The sequence below is a fragment of the Pleurodeles waltl genome, chromosome 4_2, assembly GCF_031143425.1.
Source record: "Pleurodeles waltl isolate 20211129_DDA chromosome 4_2, aPleWal1.hap1.20221129, whole genome shotgun sequence".
Taxonomy (NCBI): Eukaryota; Metazoa; Chordata; class Amphibia; order Caudata; family Salamandridae; genus Pleurodeles; species Pleurodeles waltl.
In genome coordinates this window covers 27162257-27187054 of record NC_090443.1, presented here as the reverse complement: position 1 = coordinate 27187054, position 24798 = coordinate 27162257, and the positions used below count along the sequence as shown (strand labels likewise).

The 24798-nt window shown below is 44.4% G+C and overlaps 1 protein-coding gene across 7 annotated transcripts in view; it reads left to right on the top strand.

Annotated features, from left to right (window-relative positions):
- The window catches only part of PALM3 (paralemmin 3), a 164598-nt gene that overhangs the window by 21727 nt on the left and 118073 nt on the right, over positions 1-24798 (top strand). For 2 of the 7 annotated variants that reach the window (XM_069230456.1, XM_069230455.1), the window contains exon 1: positions 3800-3917. The exons of the other annotated variants lie outside the window; for them this stretch is intronic. In XM_069230456.1, coding sequence (XP_069086557.1) covers positions 3815-3917 — 103 coding nt within the window. In that variant the 5' untranslated portion in view covers positions 3800-3814. Of the gene's footprint in view, positions 1-3799; positions 3918-24798 lie in introns of those variants that run through there. 7 annotated transcript variants of the gene reach the window in all.

Below are 24798 nucleotides of genomic sequence, written 5' to 3'. Positions count from 1 at the left end.
AGTATTCCGGTTCGCACATTTAATTGCAGCAGCCACATGTTTAAGAGGAGGGCTTTGGGCACCAGCACGTTTTTATTTCGTAATTAAGCACTGTTCAGAAGGCACTGAAAGTCAATCGGCCAATTGGCAGAGCTGAGCGTGGGTCCCCAAACTGGAATATCAGCACGTAGGGGCGTAGCTTCAGGGGAAATGTTTGGGGTGGACACCCCCCAAATACATGCATTTTTGGTACGGTTGTTGAGTCTGAGACTGGGGCCCTGGGTTGTGTCTGTGTCGGATCTTCCCGTCTAGCACCAAAAATACAAGACTAAACAGTGACCTTTGATGTAAAACAGGAGAGGGACCGAGGTATACTTTTGCTGGCTGATTCTTAAAATGTGAAACCAGACAACCAGCAATCAACACCAGCTCCTCTACTTGTCCATATTGTGTGACACTAAGCATTTTATTTCACAGAGCCTCATTTTTCTTTATTTTCATAAATTATAAAAAAATTTAAATACTTGAGTTCGGGATGTGCGCTGTACAAGCACCAATCATGGTTGCTTTCATTAACTATAATGTTGCTTTATCTATAATTAGAATGTGGGACATGTTTAGGATTTACATGACTACTGACTCCGAGTTCACTAATGGGTATGTCATTTGGGGGGCATTAATGTGTCTAACTTCATGTTTAAAGCTACTTTAAATAAACGCCTGTCTATGCAGTGATATAATCTGATGTACTAAGGTGAAATGCTTCCATATGTTCAAGAAATACACTTTTCTGCATTTGGAAAAGACTAGATCATATGTTTACATTTGCTGCATAGGGCTTGGCCCATCCTTGGACTGTTAAAGCCAAGCCAGACCCTTTGCTCGGCTTGCGCTTAGCTCTCCTTGCTAATTTCCGGGCGCACCCACCTCTATTTGCAAGTTGAGCTTAGTACAAGGAGCCGTCAGTCACTTGATAAAATAATTTTTAAAAAGTGAGGACTCGAAACATGGAGCACGGCTTACATACCATGGGTAGGAGCGACTCGCGGCACGGAAAAGGAGCGGGGTTGGCGCATGTCGGTTGGGGGAGGGGCGGTTGGGGAAAGAGATATATATTTTTTTTAAACACCTGATTCCCCGCCCCGCTGGGCCACTCTCCAGCCTCCACTGCAGGCAGAGGCTCCCAGCCTGGCCTGCGTCCAATCCGAACACTGCTCTCATGCTGCTGGCAGCATGAAAGCAGCTTTCTGATTGGTCGGAGCACTCTAGCTTGGCGCTCTGAGGCAGACTGGGAGCATCTGCCTGCTCTCTCCAACCCAGCAACACAGTGCCGGGTTGCAGAGAGCCCAGTGCGCATGTGTATTTGACCGGCCTGAGACGGCCGGCCAAACAAACATGCGCACTGACCCCCTCCATCCCTGTCACGCCCCATGGCCCCACCCCTTCAGCAATAAAATTATAATAAACAATATTAAACAATAGTTTATTATCGTTTTATTATTAAAGGTTGCAACTGCTGTTGCTGGTGGGGGGGGGGGGGGGTAGACGCTCCACCGCCATAGCAGGAGGTGCTGCCCCTGACAATGATTTGACAACTCTACCATCAAGGCTCCTCGTAGCAGAGATAAAGAAGAGCGCGTGCAGTGAAAATACATTTAAAATAGGTGGTCCCAGGGTAGTGACTCCAGGCCATTGTGTTGTACATGGCCATAGTCATGAGATCCGAGGGAGAGCTATCATACCCAGTTGGGGCGGGCAGGGGCTTAGCTTTGGTGGGCTGCGGAGGGCAGAATTTGGGGTGTGAAACCCTCCAAATGCATTCCTGACTTGGTAGTTGGGTCTGCGGGTCCTGTGTCATGTTTACTATGTCTGTGTCCGTTTTTGTCAAGGTTCTCATTTTATTAAAAGCTTTTAAGCTGTTAATTTTTTTTTTTTGGGAGCGGAAACTTAAATGTATATAGTGACTGGTTCTCAAAGAATAGTAACTCTGGACCCACAGAGGTACTCCTTGAATGGACACAACTTTACTACTTTTTGGAATTCACAAGCACTGGCAGTAGTAGAGTTTGAAAGCCATGCCATTCTCAGGTTTCCAGGCATAATACCGGCAAACACCTAAACGTTGAAAGGGTGAATGCTTGGAAATAGCTTACCCACTGGCAATTGCTCAGGGTAGCATTCTTACCTATTGTTTTTCACCCGCTGTGCCACTCTAGAGGTCCACCCAATGCAAACCAGTACTGACCCTGTCCCACATGGAAGCAGTCCATCCAGAACCCTAACTGGGGGAATCACAGATGAAGCTACAAACCATGAATCCAAGCCATGGCTGGGGTACACTGGAAGAGCAGTGCATCATGGGATCTAGTTCTTCAATAGAAAGGGTCGCTCCCTTCTATATAATGCTGCAAGGACTAGTTGTGGGTTTGGATCTGTTATAACAGGGTGCGCTGTGACCCAAGACCGAGGTACAGGGGCAGAGCTTTGTGTGGCCTAGGGTTTCCGTTTCTATCAAGGAAGTGTCCCATGGGTTGTACCAGGGTGCCCCCATGCGACCATCCATGGGTTTCTTTGCAAATCCAAAACCTTGATATGCAAGGCTTTGTGCCATAAAATGACACCACCTTGAGGCAGGAGTAACGGAGGAGAAACGTTTACATTTCTCCATACTCTTCAAACTTTGCATGGGTGTTCTCTGTGCAGCACACATACAACAGAGGAGAAGTACAAAACCTGTGCTTTGTCAGAACAAGCACACTCTTGCAATTATGGTACAAGTGTGTGTCGATAGCACAGAGCAACCCAAAGTGCGCCAAATCAAACACTGGCTGCTGAGCTGCGTTGCGTGGAAGGTTAGTAAACCTACACCGAGAGTCGACAGTGTGCATGTGTGTGCACACACTCCAAATCCTCAATGAGGTGCACCAGAGGCAAAAATGTGTGTATTTAAATTATTCCGGACTGGAACCACTGAGCAAGGATTCAGGTTGGCAGAGCGTGTGTGTGGACTACATTAGTAAAATGATGTAGAATACGTGGGCACATTAACCCACTGAGCTAGCTTACGAAGATTCGATTCTGTGATCTCCAGGATACACAGAGGTAACTTCACCAATTGCAGTAACCCACCGAGGAATGAAACTGGTATTTGAACCTGTGGTCTGCAGTCTACACAGAGATCACTGCAGCAGGTGGTGGCATTAAACCCTGAGAAGGGCTGGTTGGGCGCACAGCTCTGCTGCCGGCACATTAACCCACTGAGCTACACCCTCCTCCCCTACTGAGCTGGTAGTAGGCTGGCCGTGAAGCCCTGCATTATTCATGATCGCAGCCAGGCCCTGTCGCTAGGAGACTGTGACAAGGGCAGAAACTTGATCCACTGATGCAGCAACGTGATCCCTAGCGCGGTGGCGGGGAGAGCCATGGTGGGGGCCGGGGCAGGAGAGATTTTCAGACGGGAGAGACCCAGACAGCTAGAGAAAGCCCGGGAGGAGGCAGGGGGAGATCCAAAGAGCAGAGAAGAGCCTCGGACAAAAGATGGTCTGGAAGAATGAGACCTAGGCAGGGGAGATTCCGAGCCAAGCGAGAGTCCCACACGAGGGATAGCCTCTGGAAAAAGAGAGACAGGGGAGGGCCGGAGGGAGACTGATACAAGGAACACAAGCCTCACACAGGTGAAGTTTCCATTGGCGCAGCAGGTGCAGTGCCACCGGGGCCCAGAGGTCTGAGTGGACCCACTGACCCTAGTTATAGTTTATTTTATTATTCAAAAGAGCGGCCGGGCCGGCCCCTTTTCTTCCTTGCACTAGGGTCCGTGACACACTGGCTGTGCTACATGAGACGGGCCATAGGGGAGAGCCAAACATCAGACAGGAGAGAGTCTCAGAGAACTGAAAACCAAAGACAAGGAAGAGCCCCTGAAGTTTGTGTGCACCCAGGTATAAAGCCGTTTGTCACGGAGTCAGATTTTAATTCGGGCCAGGAGGAATATGTTGGGCTTGTCTAGTCAGAAAATGTTCACAGAGAACTTGCATTTTAGATTATTTATTTATGAATGTGAAAGTTTCCATTGCAGGGCACTGTGAATGTTCCGTACGACTGCTCTCCAGAAGATTCTGGGTGGGTAGCAGAGCTCTCAAGTTTCTCAGCACCTTGAGTTAGTTGCTCATCCACCCCACGTTTTGCTTTGCATTCTGGGAGCTGTAGTCCTGCTTACCACAGTGTAAAACTTGGAATGTGTGCGCAGAATGGAATCCTAGGCAACAGCTAAAATTTTGTTACACTAAGGTACTTGAATGGCATTTTAGCTTGTTACCTGAAATTCCCCAACTTATGCCAATAGAAAAAAATAGCATCATTTCGAGTCGTTCAGGTAGAGTCCCTGTCATGGGAGCACGGGAACAAAACAAACAGAATGTGAGTGGCTTTGTTTGTGGCACTTGTGTTTTTTGCTCTATTTTTAGTGTGAAATGCGTCCTCCGATCCAAAACAAATACAAAGACGCATTTCACTGTACAATATATCACTCAATGCCAGTTCGCATTTCACATACTTTTCCTGAAATTTCACTTAATTATGCAAAAAGAAATTAGAGGAAGTTAGCACACCCCTAGACAAACATTTTTTTAGTGGAAGCCTTCTTCTCTCAGAGGACTTGGGTACTTGAGAGCTCTGGGTTTAGTAAAAGTCCACCTGCATGTGCAGAACAACCCTTGTCCCGCACAGCTTAGTTACTACCTGCAGGAAGTCAGTGAACCAAGACGTGTAGTTAAGACCAATGGCCCTGCTGTTTTATTAGACAATGGCCAATGGTGGAATGGATCAAATGTGGTGGACGTTAGATTGTCAGAACCAGTCAGGGACCATGAAGTTGTTCATAGTGATGTGCCTGAATCCAACCGAAAAGCTGAGCAGAGTGAAGCTACGCCAGTATTGCAAATAATAACTCTTCTGGCATGTGCTCGACTATGACTGTGCCCGATCCAAAGGATACTGTAATAACCAGAAGAACCATTGTACCACCCGTCAGGTTCAAGGATTACATATTGAATTAATTGTTGTAAAAAGGGAAAAGATGTAATGTCCTGCTAAAATGGTGGAATGGAATGCACCATTAACTAGCCCCTATGTTGTGTCTGCCCCTGCCCTGTCTGTCATCCTTGTATGTCGGTGCGCGCGGCACATGCCGCCTGCGGCTTTTAGAATGTTCAATGGGCCTTCGGTGTTATGACAGTGGAGCACGCATTATGTGAAGAAATGAGTAGCAATACAGGAGTGTTAAACTTTACTCGGTTTACCTCGTCATTACACTAGCTCCCTTTCCAGGAGTTGGCCAGAAAGCTAATGGTGATGCCTTACTGTCAGTGTCGGTTTCACGGTGTACCACAGTTTCAGAACTTTTCTATGTTTTAGGACTGGAAAAAACATAGAGCGATCTGGTGCCCAGTGGATGGTACTATTCTGGAATGTAGCGGGTTGCACATTTCTACAAGTATCTCGACCCTTCCTCCAGTAGGCCTGTGGATGGTGCAGAGACTATAAAACATGACCAGACTAGATTCTGGATTGCAGAGGGAGTCAATGATGCACTTACAGAGCTGCATCTGCATGGTCATGTTCCCAGAGATTCTGACCATCTGGATGTCTGGATCTACGGACTTCACTAAGAACCTTCATTGCTTACAAATGTCTCAGGTCCACACGTGACTAGTTGGCACAGGCCAGGTTTTTCTCTTTGCATTCTTTGACTTGTAACCCTGATTTTATTATGGGATAAACACAACAACAAGTCTAAGAATGCACCCAGCGATAACCTCGGAGCAGTGGAGGAGCCCCAGGCATGAACAGTTGCATTGTGAGACTCTTGACCTCAATGCTGTCTAGCATAGCCCTTACAGCTTACAAGTCTGTGCGCAAGGAGTTCATCCAGTCCGGGTTTTGTATTTGCTTTCTGGTGCTTGTATTTCTGATTATTAATAGGCCAAACGGGACTACAAATCCTAGAATGCAAAGTAAAGAGATCTAAAGTGGACACGCTTCTAAGAGCTAGATCTTGGAATCCAGAGAGCTCTGGACTGTTGGGTGTGAGCGAGGATATAAGGGAAGGGAGGTAAGATAAATAGAATGAAGGGAAAGGGACAATGCAAAGTGTTTTGAGAAATGAAGTAAGCAGAATGGTGAAGGTGAAGGCAAATCGAAGAGAGAAGTTCAGGGAATGGGATTGAGGTCATTTGACTTGCCATCTTAGAATAACTACTGGCCACATTGGTAAAATACAGGCCAGAGGAGAGAAATAAGCGAAACAATAAAAGAAAAGAAAAGAGGGAAAAAGGATAAAGGATAAAGAAAATATGAATTAGGGAAAGAGCGACACATAAAGGAAAAAAGGAAAGGAGAAGGAAAGAACAGAAATGCTCTTGGGAGTTAAGTGGCACAAGAAAGGGTGAGGTAGATAATTAAATAGGATATGGGTAGTGAGAGCTAAGGTTGTACAAAGGAAAGGTGATAAGGGAAAAGGAGTTAGGAAGAGGTTAGTGGGTGGCATTTGAGGAACAGAGGGTGGTGGCAAGTGGCAGGATGGCATGTAAAAGACCAAGGCCTGATTACAAGTTGGTCGGTGGATTCCAACCCGAGCATAAACTCCTGTTCATGCACGAGTCGGAACTAAGAGTTGGAAGGTATTTTGCATTTCCAATAATTATTAGATGGGTTAAATACCTCAATCTTCAACATTTTCGGAAGGTCAAAACTGCCAGAATTTAACAGGGGAAAAGCATAAAGCATGTACTCAATCATGATGATTTTGGTATGTTAAACACCAAAACCCTCATGTTATTCCTCAGAAAGTGAAAATCTGTGCGACCCCATGGTAGCATTATTTATCAGGTGTGATGAATGGCACCTAGACTCATAACATGGGCCTTAAAGGGAACTGGATCAAGGGAGGATGATGAGGGAAGGGAGTTAAGGGAGAAGGCCGTGATGGAAAAGGTCATGTGAAGGCAGTTAGAGAAGGGATACCAATGTAAGCAGGTACAAGAAAGGGTAAGAGAGGTGAGAGGGTAAAGAGAGGCCAAAAGTGGTATGGTGACCTGGCATCACAGATTTACCAGAACAGTCCTGGTTTTATACCATCTGTCCAACCAGCACATTTCAGTAACAATAGCAGGTCCTGCCTTTCACGGAGGGGCGACTGAACTCAGAGGGGGGCAAGTTTTCATGTCTTTCAGTGCAGCATTCCTTTGAAGCCCCTAGCAGTATGCAATTTAGCTAACACAGATGAAACCATATATCGAAATTGCATTTAATTCCCTGAAGTGCCTAATGTTCTGTGTTTTCCAAGTAAGAGAGCACTGTCAAGTAAGTCATGGTCGATGCAAAATTGTAGACCTACCTCTGTGTTGGATTTTGGTTTTCAAAGTCTGGTCACCCTAAACTTTGTGGAAGAAAAAGCTGCCTTTTCTCGACAGCCGAAGTCTGTCTCCCCAAAAATACTTCACGGGCAGATGTGAAAAAATATAAATGGCTTCCAAAAAGCCCGTATCTCGCAAAGCAGCCGCGGCCGCCTAAAATATCTTCAGTCATAATACAATGAGCAAGATTTCTTCTCAGCTTCTAGGACGACAGCAATTAAAGTAAATCTGAGAACAGGTTCCTCCCTCCTCCGCTGCCCCACCCAAGAGAACTGTTTATCATCCTCACGAACGGCCGAGGGACAGAAGGGTGACCTCATCTGGCACACGCCAAGGTGGAGAACCAGAGCCAGGTGAGGAGAACTCCTCTGCATACTTAAAGGGAAGTGTCATCTGCAAAAAGACGATTTGAAGTTTGGACCCAGAAAGGTGCTATGCAGCGCCCTCGTGTGTCCCAGGTCCATTTATGCACGAATTGCTCATCCTGTCAACAAATATATATATATATATATATATATATATATATATATATATATATATATATATTCTTGTAATGGCTTCACAGTACCCTCCGTACCCTCGCACTGAACATTACCTCCAGACCATGGTACATTCAGGGAAGGAAGCAAGCGGCACCGGGACAAAACCTTTATTTTTTCACATTTCATCCTCCATCGTGCAAGTGTGCAAAAACAAAAACCGACGCGTTTCGGCAGTAATATATATATATATATATATATATATATATATATATATATATATGCTCCTAAATCACTCGTAAAGGAAGTCGCGGCACTCTAGGGGTACAAATTACAGAAATATATTCAGTAAGCAGAGGACTCATCGACACGTTTCGGCACTGGCTGTGCCTTTGTCGCGATGCTGGTTGACATATATACAACAATACATCATTACGTGAAACATTGTCATAGAGATGGCCAAAAATGGATGCAAAAAAAGTGCCGCCATCTTAGACCAGCACTGCTTCTTAGCAAACTCATATCATTAAATGAATGAAACATGAAACTGTATGCAATATTCAGGAGGCAGAACCAAAACATAGGAAATTAACCAAATAAAATCCAATCCAGTCTCTTGTCCAGTCATATCCTTAAGGCAAAATGCATGTCCATTCTAATTTGATGACCACCATGTTGAAACGTGAATCAGAATGTCCCCACACGCTGTCAGAAAATCAGCCCTACAATATTCTGGGACTATGAATAAATCATCTCATTACATAGACCCCCCTCCAATCTTGCCCTAGTGGGCTTAATATGCCAAAAGGAATTCTATTTCAACATCACATCATAAATAAACATAAAGAAAATAATCCAACTTGACCTGTCTCTTAATGATGCAGTTGCCATAGTACCAAACCCATATCTAATATTCACAAACAAATGTTGCTTCTGCAAAATCAATTGGCTAAACATTATCAGTTGTTTTCATCCCTAGAAACATATAAACATTAAAAATTAATCATTATATACATTTATAAGAAAACTAGAGATTGTATCTACAATCCCTTATTCAACCATAGGATTGTGGCTATAGGATTAACATATTGAAAAACAATACATCAAAGATAGACATACACTTGTTCGTCAGTGTGTAACCCAAACGGTTCTTTGCTGTCAATTTCAAGGATATGTTTAGACTCCAATCTGCAAGGTTCACGCTCCCTATCACCCCATCTTTGTTTTTTAGGGATGTGGTCTACTGCACTATAAGTCAAAAGTGTATGGTCACCAGCATGTGATTTATGAAAGTAGTGAGTCACTGGTTAATTGTTATCATTATTTTTAATGTCCGATGTAAACTTTCAGACAGGGGCAAAGCAGGGCGTATACTGCATATTCGGTTCTACATGTCAAAGACCTCTTTATCCTGATAATTTTGTTAGAGGGTATATGAATCTCTGCTATGTTCCATTTTTGCATGCCTTACATTTATGGCATTTGCGAAAACCAGCTTTGGGCTTAAGCCACTGCTAGTTAGTGTTCGTCACCTCACTCCTAACTAGACAAAACTTCATATAAGGTGCCAATGTCTATTCAAAGCCTTTCTCAATTCCAAATGTTTGTCATTATATGTCGAAATAAACCTTGTGACCTCATTCCCCTCAGTATTACTCACTCTCTTGCTAGGTTTTAAAAGGACATCTTCCCTCCTGAGTTTGGAAACTCTAGTCATGGCTGCTTTCAAAGTGTTAGCAGAGTAACCACTCAACATAAGTCTGGATATCATCTCTCCTTCAGTAATATCATACTGTTCAGGTGTACTGCCAATGCGTCTAGCACTCAAAAGTTCCCCATATTGGATGTTCTGTTTGAGTGCTGTGGGGTGGAAACTCTGCACGTTCAATGTACTGTTCCCTGCTGTGGGTTTCCTGAACACTGTAGTGACCAAGGTGGACTCCTGCACGACCATCCTGACATCAAGAAAATCCAACTGTGTCTTACTTATGCCACATAGCTGCGATAGGTAGTTTATTTGAAAATACCTCTATTTATATTGACCATTTGTTACAACCATTAGTACTGACCCTTCCCTCTTACATTAAGGATGGCTCTGAATTCCTAAAAATCATTTTTGATGTAACCTGGGAGGATGACATGATTATGATGAGTCTAGAAGTGTCTACATTGATGAATGTCAACGAAGGTCAAAACGTGTTGATGAGTCCTCTGCCTACTGAACAGATTTCTGCAATTTGTACCCCTGGAGTGCAGTGACTTCCTTTATGAGTGATTTAGAAGCTGGATTTTGTATTGCATCAGTACATAGCATAGCACTACTTTCAGCATTACCGGCACTCTGGAGCCCTCCAGCAGTACGCTGCGAGTTTGTTCATATTATTATATATATATATATATATATATATATATATATATATATATATATATATATATATATATACATATACACACACAGTGTTCACATAAATTATGTCATTTCAGATGCCATGAGTGTTTTTATGAACGCTATGGCTAAACATGCTACAAATGTAATATAAAAGAGCATAAGATGTGATTGGGGAAGGCACAAGTTATAGTTGTGTACAGAGATGCGGGAGTCATAGTGAGTTTTGGGTGGGAAACAAATGATAACTTATTAGCTATAGCTTTGGAATTTCTAATGTTTGTTGCATTTGAGTTGGTTTTGCATACAAATTAATAATAAAGTTTTCCTTATTAAAACGTTCTAAACCTTAGTTTTTTTCATTGAATTTCAATGATTTTTTAACAAAAATGTGTTTGAAATCATAGAGTGGAGTGTCATCGAGTGGAGTATATTTGAGTGAATTGTCATAGAGTACAACAGAGAAGAGTGTTGTAGAGTGGAGGAGAGTAGCGTGGCATCGAGTGGTGGGCCATAGAGTGGAGTGTTGTAGAGTGTCATGTTGTAGAGTGTTGTGACTTAGAGTGTTATGGGGTAGAGTGTCATGCTTTATAGTGACAAGAAGTAGAGTGGAGTATAATAGAGTGGTGAAAAGTAGAGTGGCCCAGAGTGGGTTGGTGTGTCAGAGTACAGTGGAGTGGCGTAGAGTGTAGTGGCGTGTCATAGAATGGCATGTCATAGAGTGTCTTAGAGTGGATGGGCATAAACTGGAGTGCCATAGAGTCGAGGGGCACAGAGTCCAGTGGCGTAACATTTTGTGACACAGTGTCATGTAGAGTGTAATAGTGTAGAGTGTTGTGGCATAGAGTGTTGTGGTGTAAAGTGTAATGACATAGAGTGTTGTGGAGTAGAGTGGAGTGGCATGCAGTGGAGGGGCTTAGAGTAGAGTAGCATAGAATGGGGGAGTGACAGAGTAGAGTGGAGTGACAGAGTGTGGTGGCATGTTGTAGAGCAGAGTGGCATGTGATAGAGTGGTATGCCTTATAGTGTTTTATGGGCATAAAGTGGAGTGCCATACAGTGGATTGGAATGTTGTAGAGTGAAGTAGTGTGCCAAGAGTGGAGTGGCGTGTCATAGAGTGGAGTGGCATGTCGTACAATGGAGCACAATAGATTGGAATAGAGTGGAGTGTTGTATACAGTGTTGTGTCGTACAGTGTAGTGGCATAGAGTGTTGTGGCATAAAACAGAATGGTGTGCAGTGGAGTGTCATAAAGTGGAGTGGCCTAGAGCGAAGTGGAGTAGATTGGAATGGCATAGAGTGGAGTGGCGTGTCATAGAGTGGAGTGGCATGTCCTAGAATATAGTGGTGTGTCATACAGTCGAGCGGCATGGAGTGACTTATACTGGAGTCTAGTGTCATAGAGTGAAGAAGCATGTCATAGAGAGGAGTGGTGTAGCATGTCATACAGTGTTGTACACTATTGTAGAGTGGAGTAAAGTGGAGGGACATAAAGTGGAGTAGAGTGTTGTTGAGTTGAGTGGCAAGGAGTGGAGTAGAGTGGCATATCATAGTGGTATGTCGTAGAGTGTCTTAGAGTGAAAAGGTGTACAGTGTAGTGGTGTAAAGTGGAATGGCACGTCATAGAGTGCAGTGACGTGTCGTAGACTGTAGTGGAGTGTTGTACACCGGAGTTATGTCTTGTAGAGTGGATGGTATACAGTGAATTTGAGTGTCATAGAGTGGAATAGTGTGTCATAGAGTTGAAAGGCATGTCATAGAGTGGAGCGGAGTGGAATGTAATAGAGTAGTGCACAGTGGTGTTGAGTGGAGGGCCACAGAGTGCAGCGGAGTGTGGAATGGAGTGGATTGACGTACAGTGGAGTGGGGTACTCTGGAGTGGAGTGTTGTAGAGTTGAGGAGTGTGTCATAGAGTGCCGTGGTGTATCACAGAGTGAAGTGGTGTATCGTAGAGCGCAGTGAAGTGGATTGTTGTAGAGAGGAGTGGTGTGGAGTGGGGTGTCGTTCAGTAAAGTGCAGTGGTGTGTCATGGAGTACAGTGGAATGACATGCCATAGAGTTGCGTATTGTAGAGTGTCTTAGAGTGGAGGGGCAAACTTAGTGCGGAATGGGTTGTGGTAGAGTGGATTGGCATGTCGTGAAGTGGAGTAGCATGGCTTAGAGTGGAGTGGCATGTCATGGAGTGGAGTGGCATGTCATAGAATGGGGTGTTGTATGGTGTGTTACAGTAGAGGGGCCTAGAGTAGAGTGACGTATATTGGCATGTCATTGTGGACTGGCATGTTGTAGAGTGAAGTGGCATCTCCGAGTGGAGTGACATGTTGTAGAGAAAAGTTATGTGGAGTATCATAGAGTGGAGTGACGTGGTGTGGAGTGGTATGTCATAGAGTGGAGTGGCATCCCGTAAATTGGAATCAAGTGGCACATTGTAGAGAGGAGTAGGGTGGCATAGTAGCATAGAGCAGACCAGAGTGTTGTAGAGTGGAGTGGCGTACAGTGCAGTGGCGTGTTGTACAGGAAAGATGAGTAACATGTCATACAGAGGCATGCCATAGAGTGTCCTAGAGTGAAGGGGCGTAGAGTGTAGTGGCATATAGTGGAGTGATATGTCATAAAATGGAGTACCATACCACAGGGTGATGTGTGGTGGAGTGGACTGTCGTAGAGTGCAGTGGGCGGTCATAGAGTGGTGTTTCGCTGAGTGTCTTAGAGTGGAGGTGCATAGAGTTCAGTGGCATATAGCATAGGGGCATTTCATACATTGAAGTGGCATATAGTAGAATGGGGTGGCATGCTGAAAAGTGCAGTGGTGTGTGTCGTAGAGTGAAGTGGTGTGGAGTAACGCAGAGTGGAGTGGCATGTTGTAGAGTGGAGTGGTGTGTCGAAGAGTGAACTGGCATGTTGTACAGTGAATTGGCGTGTCATAGAGTGAAGTGAAGTTATTTATTTTATTAGGTACAGTACTACTTGCAAGATAGTTCTGAGGAAGCAACACAATACTCTGTAAACCTTTTAAAAAATATATACAACAATACTCTTTGCCTAACTATTCAGACTCTAGTACAGTGCCTAATTTTTTCCTATAGCTTAAAAGAAATAATAATAACCTATATATCATGTAGGAACCCACAACACAGCCAAAGAGCAGTCCAAACAATATGGCTCCCTTTATATTTTGTAAAGATTATATTGTGTTTTGTTATCGCTATGTACCACATATACCGAAAAATTATCACTGTATTCCGTGGCCCAATATACCACTATGTTTTTGTCCCTTATTACTATAAAACAACTGAAATAATTGTGATCAAACAAAAAAAGGATCCATTTCACACCACAATCTGTATTCCTGCCAAATTTAATAAAAATCCGTTCAGCTATTTTGGCACTATGTCTATGTAAAAAATAAAAAATAAATCTATTGAAAATAGATTGGTGAAAAAATTTGTTTCTGGACCTCCCCCCCATCCCATTTTATCTTTTCACCCCTTAACTAATCATCATAAAAGTTTGCATCATCAGCCATGCACAAAAAGGTATTGGGCTGTAAAGTGTTGTGGAGATTCTTCAAACAGTGACAAAGTTATTACCAAGCGAAATTCTGAGAAATTCCTATATCTGGGAATCCTAACTATAACTACAGAGTCGCTGTGGTCGCTCTGTAAAAAAAAAATAGGAATATATATATATATATATATATATATATATATATATATATATATATATATATATATATATATATAAAATATTATATATCTGTGTGTATAAATTATATATATATGTATACACACACACATACATACAAATACATACTACCTACTGCCGATCGTCAGTAGGTAGTTAGGACCTAGTTTCCATAGAAAAAGCACTTTTTGACTTGCCTATATCTTTGGTGTCGTTTGACGAATCTTCACAAAAAAATGTTTAATGTGTACCCAAGGGTCTTGTGCATGGAAACTTTTGGGGTGATCCGTCAAGCAGGGGCTGAGAAAAAGGGGAGGGTGTTCAAAAAAAGTGTGTTTCCCATTCCAATTCCCATAAGGAATTTGAACATGACTACAGCACAAACCGCTGGACGGAAATACACCAAACGTGGCAGAAAGGTAGCTGTTGGTTCAGAAAGAAGCCTTTTTGCTATTTGTTGTAAATCCGTTCAGTCGTTTTGCAATATTTAAGGAAATCCAAATTTGTATATCTGGGCAGAGCCTAGGCACAGATCTCATGGTGAGATCTGATTGGCTGTCCACATTTCAACCAGAAAGTGATGGCAGCCATCTTGGGGCAAATATACATTATAGCACCCATTGAAATGCTTTATAGTGAATGGCAGGTTTTGAGGGTTGCAAAAAGGAGAACATATAAAGGGTGATAACAGATTTTAGTTACTATATGAATCATGTGTTGCTAAGGGGATTTTATCTTGTGAAAAAACCTTCTGCTGGGATTCCATGAATCACATTTGAGAGAAAACTGTTAACTCACACTTTTCCCTTAGAGCTTATGGAAAGTGCTCCAGAAGCTAATATCAGAGCATATTTTCTGTAAATTCACACTATCCTTCTCAGCCATATGAGAAAGAAGTCTGACATTCTCGGTAAAAAATGCACTTCCAAGAGGAACAGCCTGTCAGGTAATTCCCCTGTGTTCTACTGCACCCTTCCAGAATGTTCTAAAGAACTACTAAAGCGCTGACTGTCAAGCCATCTTGTTTGAATCAACCTAGTAAAACTTAAAACATTTAATTTAGAAAGCAACAAAATTAGGGAGTTAATTTTGTCATAAAAAGTATGGTTATTGCAGGTAGAAAAAAAAATAGGACTCCTTTTAAGTGAGTTCTCAAATATCTTCCTCTTCTATTCATTAAAACATTTTTACATGTAGACTGAAACATGCACATTCTGAATTTATGCCAAAAGTGTGGCACATCTGACTGCCATCTTGATGGAATTGGAGTGGAAAACTGAAAGAATGTTCTACTGAGGATACTGCAGTAACTGAGGAGATTAGGGAGCTTCATAACAGAGGAGTCTCCCAAGATGGCCGCCAGAGAAAAAAAGAGCCCAAATGTGGCACAAATATCACCCAAGTGTAGCCCTATTATAGCCCAATGACAGTGTGTGCAAAACACTTAGGGGCAGATTTATGGTAAGTGGCGCTGCACCGAGTGCAGCACCACTTTCCGTGCACCCCTTAGCACCCACCTACGGCCACCATGGGTGTGCCGTATTTAAAATACGGCGCACCATGGCGCAGGGTAGGGGGCAATAGTGTCATTTCTCATGCCGCTATTGATGTACACTGCAGGAGTAGCATAAAAATATTGGTGCTACTCCTGCAGAGTACATTGGGCCCCATTAAAAAGAATGGAAGCCCCCTTTTAACGCCTGCTCTTGAGCAGGCGTTAAAAGTGCCATAAAAAATGGTGCAAGGAAATCTCTTAGATTTCCTTTCGCCATTTTTCAAGCTCTTCTAATGGGGGAATGCTACCTTTGCATACATTATGCCTGGCGCAGGCATAATGTGGCGCAAAGTGATACAGAGTGGCGCAATGCATGCATTGCACCACTCTATAAATACGGCGCGGGGAATTCGGCCTCGTTGGACCACATTAACGGAAAAAATAATGACGTTAATGTGGCATAAGGTGGCGCTAGGGCATTATAAATATGCCCCTTATTTATTTGTTTTTTTGCACTTTTATATAGCAGAGACTTCACCCTAAGGTATTGGAGTGCTTTACATGTGCATCAGTTACATTACACATGAACACATTCTTTGTGTGCTTTAGGCATTGGGAGATTAAGTGATCTGCCCAGATTCCAAGGATGTCGAGTTAACACTGAAACTCGAAGCTGGTTCCTCAGTTGCAGCTCTGGCCATAGCACCACATTCTCTCCCGTGAGTGCAAAATATAATCAAGTTATCAACTGGATAAAAAAACACCAGGATAGCAAATCATTTAAAAATGCTTTGTCACTATTTGAAAACTCAGAAAATATGTCCTCATTTTAGTTTTTAAGAGCATTAACCATAATTTCTATGAGAATAAGACCCTCTCATTTTCATAATTTCTAAAGGAAATGCTTTAGGTATTACAGTTTTGATTACATCAAGATGACGTCAGGCGTGCCACACTTTTGTAGTAAATATAGAATGTTAGCACTCTAGTTGTTCATTAGAATACTGTGAGGAGGCAGAGGTTGGGGGCACAGACTCAGACATCTGAGGGCAGGGAGGAGGGTACAGAGGCAACAAGTTTACCATGCTGGGCAGACAGGAGGAGCAGTGGCAGCACAACAGACTATAGAGGGCAGGGGCAACAAACCAACCATGCAGGCCAGGCAAGAGCAGTTGTGGCAATATAACTGACCAATGGGGACAGAAGGGAGAGGCAGTGGTAGTACAACCATACACACCAACAGACCAAATTCAGGCAGGAGACTCCCGATATTTTAAAGCCCAAAGGGCCTTTATTTTATCTGCCTCCTGCCTAAAATATCCCCTTTTTCAATGTAAGTCAACGGGGACAATCAATTCCACCCTTTTTTTTTTCAAAAACTCCCTCTTACCAAGATCAAAGTGTTGGCAAGTATGGTACATTGGTTTACGGAGGGCAGGAGGAGCGGGGTAGGGACATGGACTCAGATAATAGAGGGCAGGTGGGAGATGGGCAGGGCCACCAAACTGACCTTACAGGGCAAGCGTCAGGGGTTGCAGCAGCACAATACACTACACACGGCAAGTGGGACCGCAGTGCAGCACAACAGACCGTGGAAAGGAATAGGAAAGTGACAGGGCAATGCACATTGACAACAAAGAGCAGAGGTAAAAGAGGCAAGGGCGTCAAGCTGACCATACTGGACAGACAGGAGGGACAGTTGCAGCATAACGGTCCATGAAGGGCAGGAGGGAGGGGGCTCGTGCATGGACTTGAACAACAGAGGGTAAGGAGGAGGTGGGTGTGGCAGCAAGCTAACTGTTCAGGGCATGCTGGAAGGGCCATGGCAGAACAATGTCCACAAGGGCTGTAATGAGGGAGCAAGGGCCTGGGCTTGGAGAGTGGATGGCAAGGAGGAGGGGCAACAGGGGCAGCAGGGGCAGCAGGACCAGCAAACTTGGGTTGGGGCAACACAATGCCAGGCCACGCTCTGTATCCAACCTCCCCCCCCCACCTTGCAGTCTGATGGGCATCTTATTTAACGTTAAAAAAAACTAGAAATTCACTGAAAAAACAAAGGTTACAAGGACGTTAGAGTTAGGAAATAGATTTTTTTTAAACCTTAGAAATTCACTAAAAAAACAAAGGACGTTATAATTAGGTTCAGATTTTACACACATAAAACCATAGAAATTCAGCTGTTAGGAGTTATTTCAAGTAACTATAACTTGTGCCCTAGGTAACTATAACTTGGACTCTCACCATGCACTGCTAATTACCCCAGAAATTACATCACTCATGACATCTTCTATGTCATCTTTGATAATATCACTGTAACATTTGCAGTAAAAATATTGATGAGAAAACTGCATCGTGAGGGATGCCCCCTTTAAACAAAGAAGAGCATAGTAGCACACTGTGCAACTTTACGTTACTTGGGCTACTTTCCAGAGCAAAACCTGGTTTGCGTTGGATAATGTATTCCACATCAACACTATGGGCCTGATTACAACCGTGGCGGAGGGGGTTAATCCATCCCAAATGTGACGGATATCCCGCCCACCGTATTACGAGTTGCATTGGATATAATGGACTCGTAATACGGCGGGCGGGATATCCGTCACATTTGGGACGGTTTAACCCCCTCCGCCACAGTTGTGATCAGGCCCTTTGTGCCAGGTTTGTCTCACTTTTGAGATGCACACCTAGTGCAAAGTGTTAGTAAATTTAGGCCTTAGATTGGCACCATAACATGGTTGATCGGTGTTGGAAATGGCCCTTTTTGCAGGGTTATCCCCAAACATTTTGCCTTCTTCCTCCTATTTTTTCTGAGCTGTTTTTGCTGGTTGCTTGTCTCTGCACGCTTTTGCCAGTGCTAAAGTGCAAGTGCTCCCCATATAAATTGTATTGGTGATTGTGTTATCCATGATTGGCATATCTGATTTACTGGTAAGTCCCTAGTAAAGTGCACCAGAGGTGCCCAGGATGTGCAAATCAAATGCTACTAATGGGCTTTAGCACTGATTGTGCCACCCATATGAGTAGCCCTGAAAACATGTCTCAGACCTGCCACTGCAGTGTGTATGTGTGCAGTCTTGCACTGCCAATTCAACCTGGCATACCAGGTACCCACTTGCCAGGCCCGAACCTTCCCTTTTACTACATGTAACACACCCAGAAGGTAGGCCCTAGGTAGCCTCATGGGCAAGGTGCAGTGTATGTTAAAGGTAGGACATGTACTGGTGTTTTACATGTCCTGACAGTGAAGTACTGCCAAATTTGGTTTTCACTATTGCAAGGCCTGTCTTTGGAGTTTGGGGTCTCTGAACTTACAATTTAAAAATACACCTTTTGGTAAAGTTGCTTTTTAGATTGTCAGTTTGAAAAGTGGGCATTTTCTTGCTAAACCATTCTGTCCCTCTGCCTGCTTATGTATTCCATGTCTGGGTCAGACTGACAGTTGGGCTGTTGTGAATTCCCTCTAGACAGTGACACAAAGGAAGCTGGGGTGTAGCGATCATAGCCTGATGAGTCTCCTGGGCTAGAGTGGGGAGGGAGGAGCTACCACACCTGGAAGAGCTGTGCCTGCCTTCACACAATGCAGTCAACAACAGAGACTTTCCTTTGAAGTTTACCTACATCAAAGGCAGAAAGGGGTATAAGTAGTGGACCCAAAACCCCAGACTTTCAGAACACATCTGTATCAAGAGGAACCTCTGCCAAGAAGAAGAGCTGATGACCTGGAGGAGGAGTACTACCCCTTTGCTGTTTGTGCTTTGCTGGGTTGGCCTGCAGTTGCTGCTTCTTCCTTAAAGATGGCAAAGACTGGACTTTGCTGTGTATCCTGCTTGTGAAGTTTCCCCAGGGGCTTGGAGTAGAGCTTGCCTTCTGTTGGAAGTCTCAGGGATATCAAAGACTTCAACTTCATCTGCCTACTGCACGGGGAACTGTGTTTGTTCTGTACTGCAACAGAAGAAAAACCACTATGATGCTGTCAACGAAGCCGCTGATTGCACAGTGACCTGACGATGCCACACGAAGCCGTGCCGCAAGTCACTTTGCAAAACTGGTCTTACTGACGCCGCAGGACGCTGTCACCGAGCCGCTGCCTGGACCGTGACCTGTGGGCACCGCACGTCTCATCGTCCCGCTTTGCACCGCAGCCCCGAAGTCATCCACGCCAGCGCTCCCGACTTCATCAGCCTGGAGTTCGATCTGCAACGCAGGTGACTTCAAGGGCCTGACGAACCCTGCACGACCTCTGGAACCGATGCCTGCGATGCAGGCAACGTCGCACTCAGGATCGCATCACGAGTATCACAACGCTCTACATTTCCAAGGTACTGTTTGCGGGTCTTCCCTATACCATAGCAGGCCCGCAACGTCGCGGCCAGCCGGAACTGTTGGATTTATTGTTCACGATGCCCCAGGCAAAGCCATCGACTTCAAGGAACTGTATTTTTAAATAATTCTTGAAAAAATCTTTATTACTGTATGTTGGATTTTTCTTGTTTTGGACTTGTTTTACACAGATAAATATTGGCTATTTTTCTAAAACTGATGTGGTGTCCTTTTCTAGTGTTTTCACTGTATTACTGTGTGTTATGTGCAAATGCATTACAAATTGCTTCTGAGATAAGCCTGACTGCTCGTGCCAAGCTACCAAGGGGGTGAGCAGGGGTTATATGAGCTGGGCATCTCCCTTATCCTGACTAGAGTGAGGTTTCCTACTTGGACAGGGTGCAAACTAACTGCCAACTAGAGACCGCATTTCTAACAATCAGCTTTAAAGGAGCTGGCTCAGGGGCTGGTGGTGGTTTCTGAGGGTAAAGTGGAATTTGGACTGGACACTGGGCTTCAGGTTTCCCTCTAACATTGTCTCAGATTCACCCAAAGGAACTTGTAGATGGTATTTTCTACATAGTGTATTGAATACTAGTTTTGCAGTTTTATGTAGTGTGAACTTGGCCAAAAGGCATTAGAGCACTTTACATGGGCGCTACATTAAATCAGATTTCCTTTTATTATAGTTTTGTTTGAAGGAATGAGGCAATTATGTGGCTTGCTAGAACCATAGGATGTTCAGCCGATGCCGGGGCTCAAAATTGGTTTGCCAGTTTCAAAGTTGGCAGCTCTGTCTGTTAAGTCCCCATCACCCCCTTTTTAGGTCGAAGCTTATGAGATAGCGTAACTGTCTGGTTTGCTGAAGACATCTTGGAGACATTTAGAATGCTTCACTGAGAATGCATTCTGCCCATTGGTTATCATTTGCTTTGTGGTTTGTAACTTTCATTTCCTCACTTTCTATTTGCTGACTCTATTTATTTTAGTCTGTCCAACTTGAGTTTGTCCCTGCCCTTTCCCAAACCTTTTTTACTGTATCCTTCTGATATCTCACTTTTTGTAAGCAGACCTTTAAATCTTGTTCTTATATTGTCACATTTGCTGTTCATTTAAACACAAAGGTCAAATGTCAGGCTCCTTCTTCTGAAGGCACTTGGTATTTACTACTCTTTCTGTGACTTCAAAGTGAGAGCATCTATAGGAAAGGAAGAGGAATGCAGATTACTCTCCCCATGGAGTCCGCTTGTGCCCCTCCTGTGCTCCAGTTTAGGAAGCCATAACGTGACCCTTAAAACAGGCCTGCAGGAAGGAGTTGCTCTCACTTTAATTGGCAACAAATATTCATGTTGAGGTTCTTCTATCAAAGCACTGTTGGCTTTTGATTAATGTGACCTGCTAGTAAATGTGTAATGCTCTTTCTGGTTACAGTCAGTAAGTCAGAGTACCAAACCATTTTAATAAAAACACACATTGGCAAGTCAAAAGGTGTAGCCTACACAACTTCAGTTGAGGAGCAATAGCCTCAGTATGTGCAACACATGTGATAGCTCTGTGCCATAAAACCCTAGACAACACAGATTACTGCTTTCCAGAAAAATGAAAATAGGAGCCTAGAAACTACATTATTTACACTACAGCCTTAAACATGTAAAAACAGGCCTATATTTATGGGCTTTGTGGTGCAGGGCAGTTCAGCAAGTCACTTTGCTGCACTGCCCTGCATCACAGGGAAAAGGCAGAAATGCGCTGTATTTATCCAATACGGTGCATTCCTGTCCTTTACCCTGCGCTTGAGCCCTATTGACTGCCTAGTGCCAATGCGGGGACCATTGCACTATGGTGCAAGGATGCCTGCGTTGTAAGCAGGATTGTTTTTGTGCAGGAAGGAGCACCTTCCTACATTAAAAAATCCTGAGACACGTTTTCCTCTTTCTATGAGTGCTGCAGAATGCAGCACACATAGAAAGAGGAAAAAATTACGAGAAACAAAGAAATTTCCTCTTGATATGCCTTTTGATACATTCCTAAGTATACCAGGGTTCATAAGTCTGGGAGTGCATCAGAAACCATGAGGGTTGCATAGGAACACCCAAGCAAAGCCCATGGAATGCCTCCCTGGGGCAGAGTAAGACAATGCAGCGATTTGCGCTGCGTTGCCTTACTCCATATTTTTGGACCATTCAAAGACATGCAAAGTGGCTTTGCGTTGCTTCCAAAATATGCCTTAGTGGTTTGCGCCACACATGTACCGCATTCTGTGGTGCAAGCATGGTGCAACCCGGTCATAATTGTGCCCCATCGTTTATATACTATGTGGTGGGTGAATGTGTTGTCAACAATGAAATAGGTGAACATGTCCATTGAAACAACAACAGCCTACCACCTAGGCCGGCTTTAGCACTGCTGGCATCTGGTGCAACACTCTACACCACTTCACTGTATGCCTCTCTACTCTACTCTGCACCACTCTGCTGTGTGCAAGTGCACTCTACCATGAACCACTGCACTTGTTGCCACTGCACTATACACCAGTCCAGTCTATGTCATTGCACTCTACACCACTCTATTCTACTCTGTACCACGGCACTATATGCCACTGCTCTCTGCACCACCCTACTCTATGCCACTGCACTCTACTATGCACCACTACACTTAGCATCACTCCAAACTACTCTGATCTATTCTGCACCACTTCACTTCAAGGTACTACATTCTATGCCACTCTACATCAATGCAATCTACTCTGCACCACTCCACTCTACCTGGAGCCACTCCACTGTACCCATAAACAATCTACTCTACACCACTGCACTCTAAGTCATGCACTCTACACAGCTCTGTTCTATCCTGCACCACTGTACCCTACATCACTCTAGTCTGCACCACTCTATTCTGTGCCACTCTACATTGCGCCATTCTACTCTGCACCACTGCACTCTGACAATCTGAAAGCCTGCACTCTCCACTGCTGAACTCAACAAGAACTGTACTCTGCACCTCTGCAACCTACATCATTGTGCTCTATGTCACTGCACTCTATGCCACTTGCTCTCACCACTGTACTCTAAACCACTGTTCCCTGCACCACTCCACTGTATGCCACTGCACCCTACTCTGCACCCCTCAACTCTACACCACTCTATGCCACTACAGTGCACATCACTCCATACCACTCTAATCTGTTCTGCTCCACTGCACTCCATGCTACTGCACTCTATGCTACTCTACTCTATAGCTCTGCACTGTACGCCACTCTACTCTACACCTCTGCACTCTACCCTGCACCACCCCACCCTACCCTGAATCACTCAACTGTACGCCACTTCATTCTACCCTGAAACAATATACTCTATGCCACTGAATTCTACACCACTGCACTCTACTCTGCACTACTCTACACTACTGCACTCTATGCCACTCTACATCACTGCACTCTACATCAATGTACTCTACACCACCTTACTCAAAACCACTGCACTCCACAGCACTGTACTTTATGCCTTTTCACTGTAGCTCACTCTACTCCACTGCATGACCTTCCACTCCACAGCACTCCACGCTACAATATTCCACTCTATGACACCCTACTCCATGAAACTCTACTCCACTCTATGCCACCCCAATGTACTCCAGTCTACACCACTCTACTCTATGTCACTCCATGCCACTCTTGTCAACCCCACTCCACACCACTCTATTCTATGCCAATACCCCTCTATTCTAGACCACTCTTCTCTACACCACTCTGCTCTGTGCCACCCCATTCTAGTGTACACCACTCCACTGTACACTACTCCACTCTACACCACTCCACTCTATGACAATCTATTCTGTTTTACACCACTTTACTCAAGAACGCTCTACTCCACTCTATCCAACACCCTCTATACCACTCTATTCTGTTCCACACCACTCCGTGACACTCCGCAACACTCTACTCCACTCTGACACTCTACACCACTCAACTCTACTATATTTTATGCCCTTCCACTCTATGACACTTTACTGACCCTGTGACGCTCAATGCCACCGCATGACACCCCAGTCCTCCACGCCACTCAACTCTACACTATTCTATGCCACTCCATGCCACTCCATAACATCCACTGTACTCCACTTTACGACACCACTCCTCGCCAGTCTCCTTTACCCCACTTTTAGCCTTGCTAAACAGCAGCCAGGCTAGTGAACAACATGGCTAAAACTTATTGACAAAGCTAAAAGCTCTTGAATATGCAAGACCTATTTGCTTTGCCAATGCTTGTTATTGATACTTCTCTGTACATGCAATAATTGTCTATGGAGCACTTTAAAGGCAACAGTACCAGACACCTTGTGAATAGCACTTTTGTGTATTTAGTGGTGGCTTTTACACAGAGGCATAGCTTCGGGGGGGATCCTCACTCCCTCAGTCTGTTTGGGAATACTTAAACAAATGTTGGTTATTTCACAAAATAATTTGCTTTCTCTCTCTTAGTGCACCTACCAATCTGCATTCCTCTCCCTTTCCGCTGCCCCTAAGCCCCTCTCCTGCACCCTGCTTGTCGTATAATGTATTTCAACATTATGGGCTAGCATGATTGTTGAGAAATCTGAAGCTCACATTTGGCCTGTGGGTGGCAACAGTCAGGCGAGGGAGGCGGAAGGAAGAGACATCATGTCTACCACCACCAGAGACTGCATGCTCTTATCTTGTCGCCCTAAATAAAAACAGGCCTACTCCATGCTCTGCAGCCAGCAGCCCTACACAAATCTCTAGCTAAAACCCCTACACCGTCCTCCACAGCCAGCAACCAGACACCCCCCAAAACAGCCAGCACCACTATACCTTCCTCCACAGTCAGCACTCCTCCACCATCCTCCGCAGCCTGTACCACCACGCGCTTCTTTACACCTTCCACCCACCACCGTCTTCCACGACCGAGAGTCCCACTACAGCCAGTGCGGCCGTGTTATCCTCCACACCATCCTCCACAATCAGCACCCGTAGACCACATTCCAGAGTCAGCACACCAACACCGTCCTCCACAGTTGGCGTTC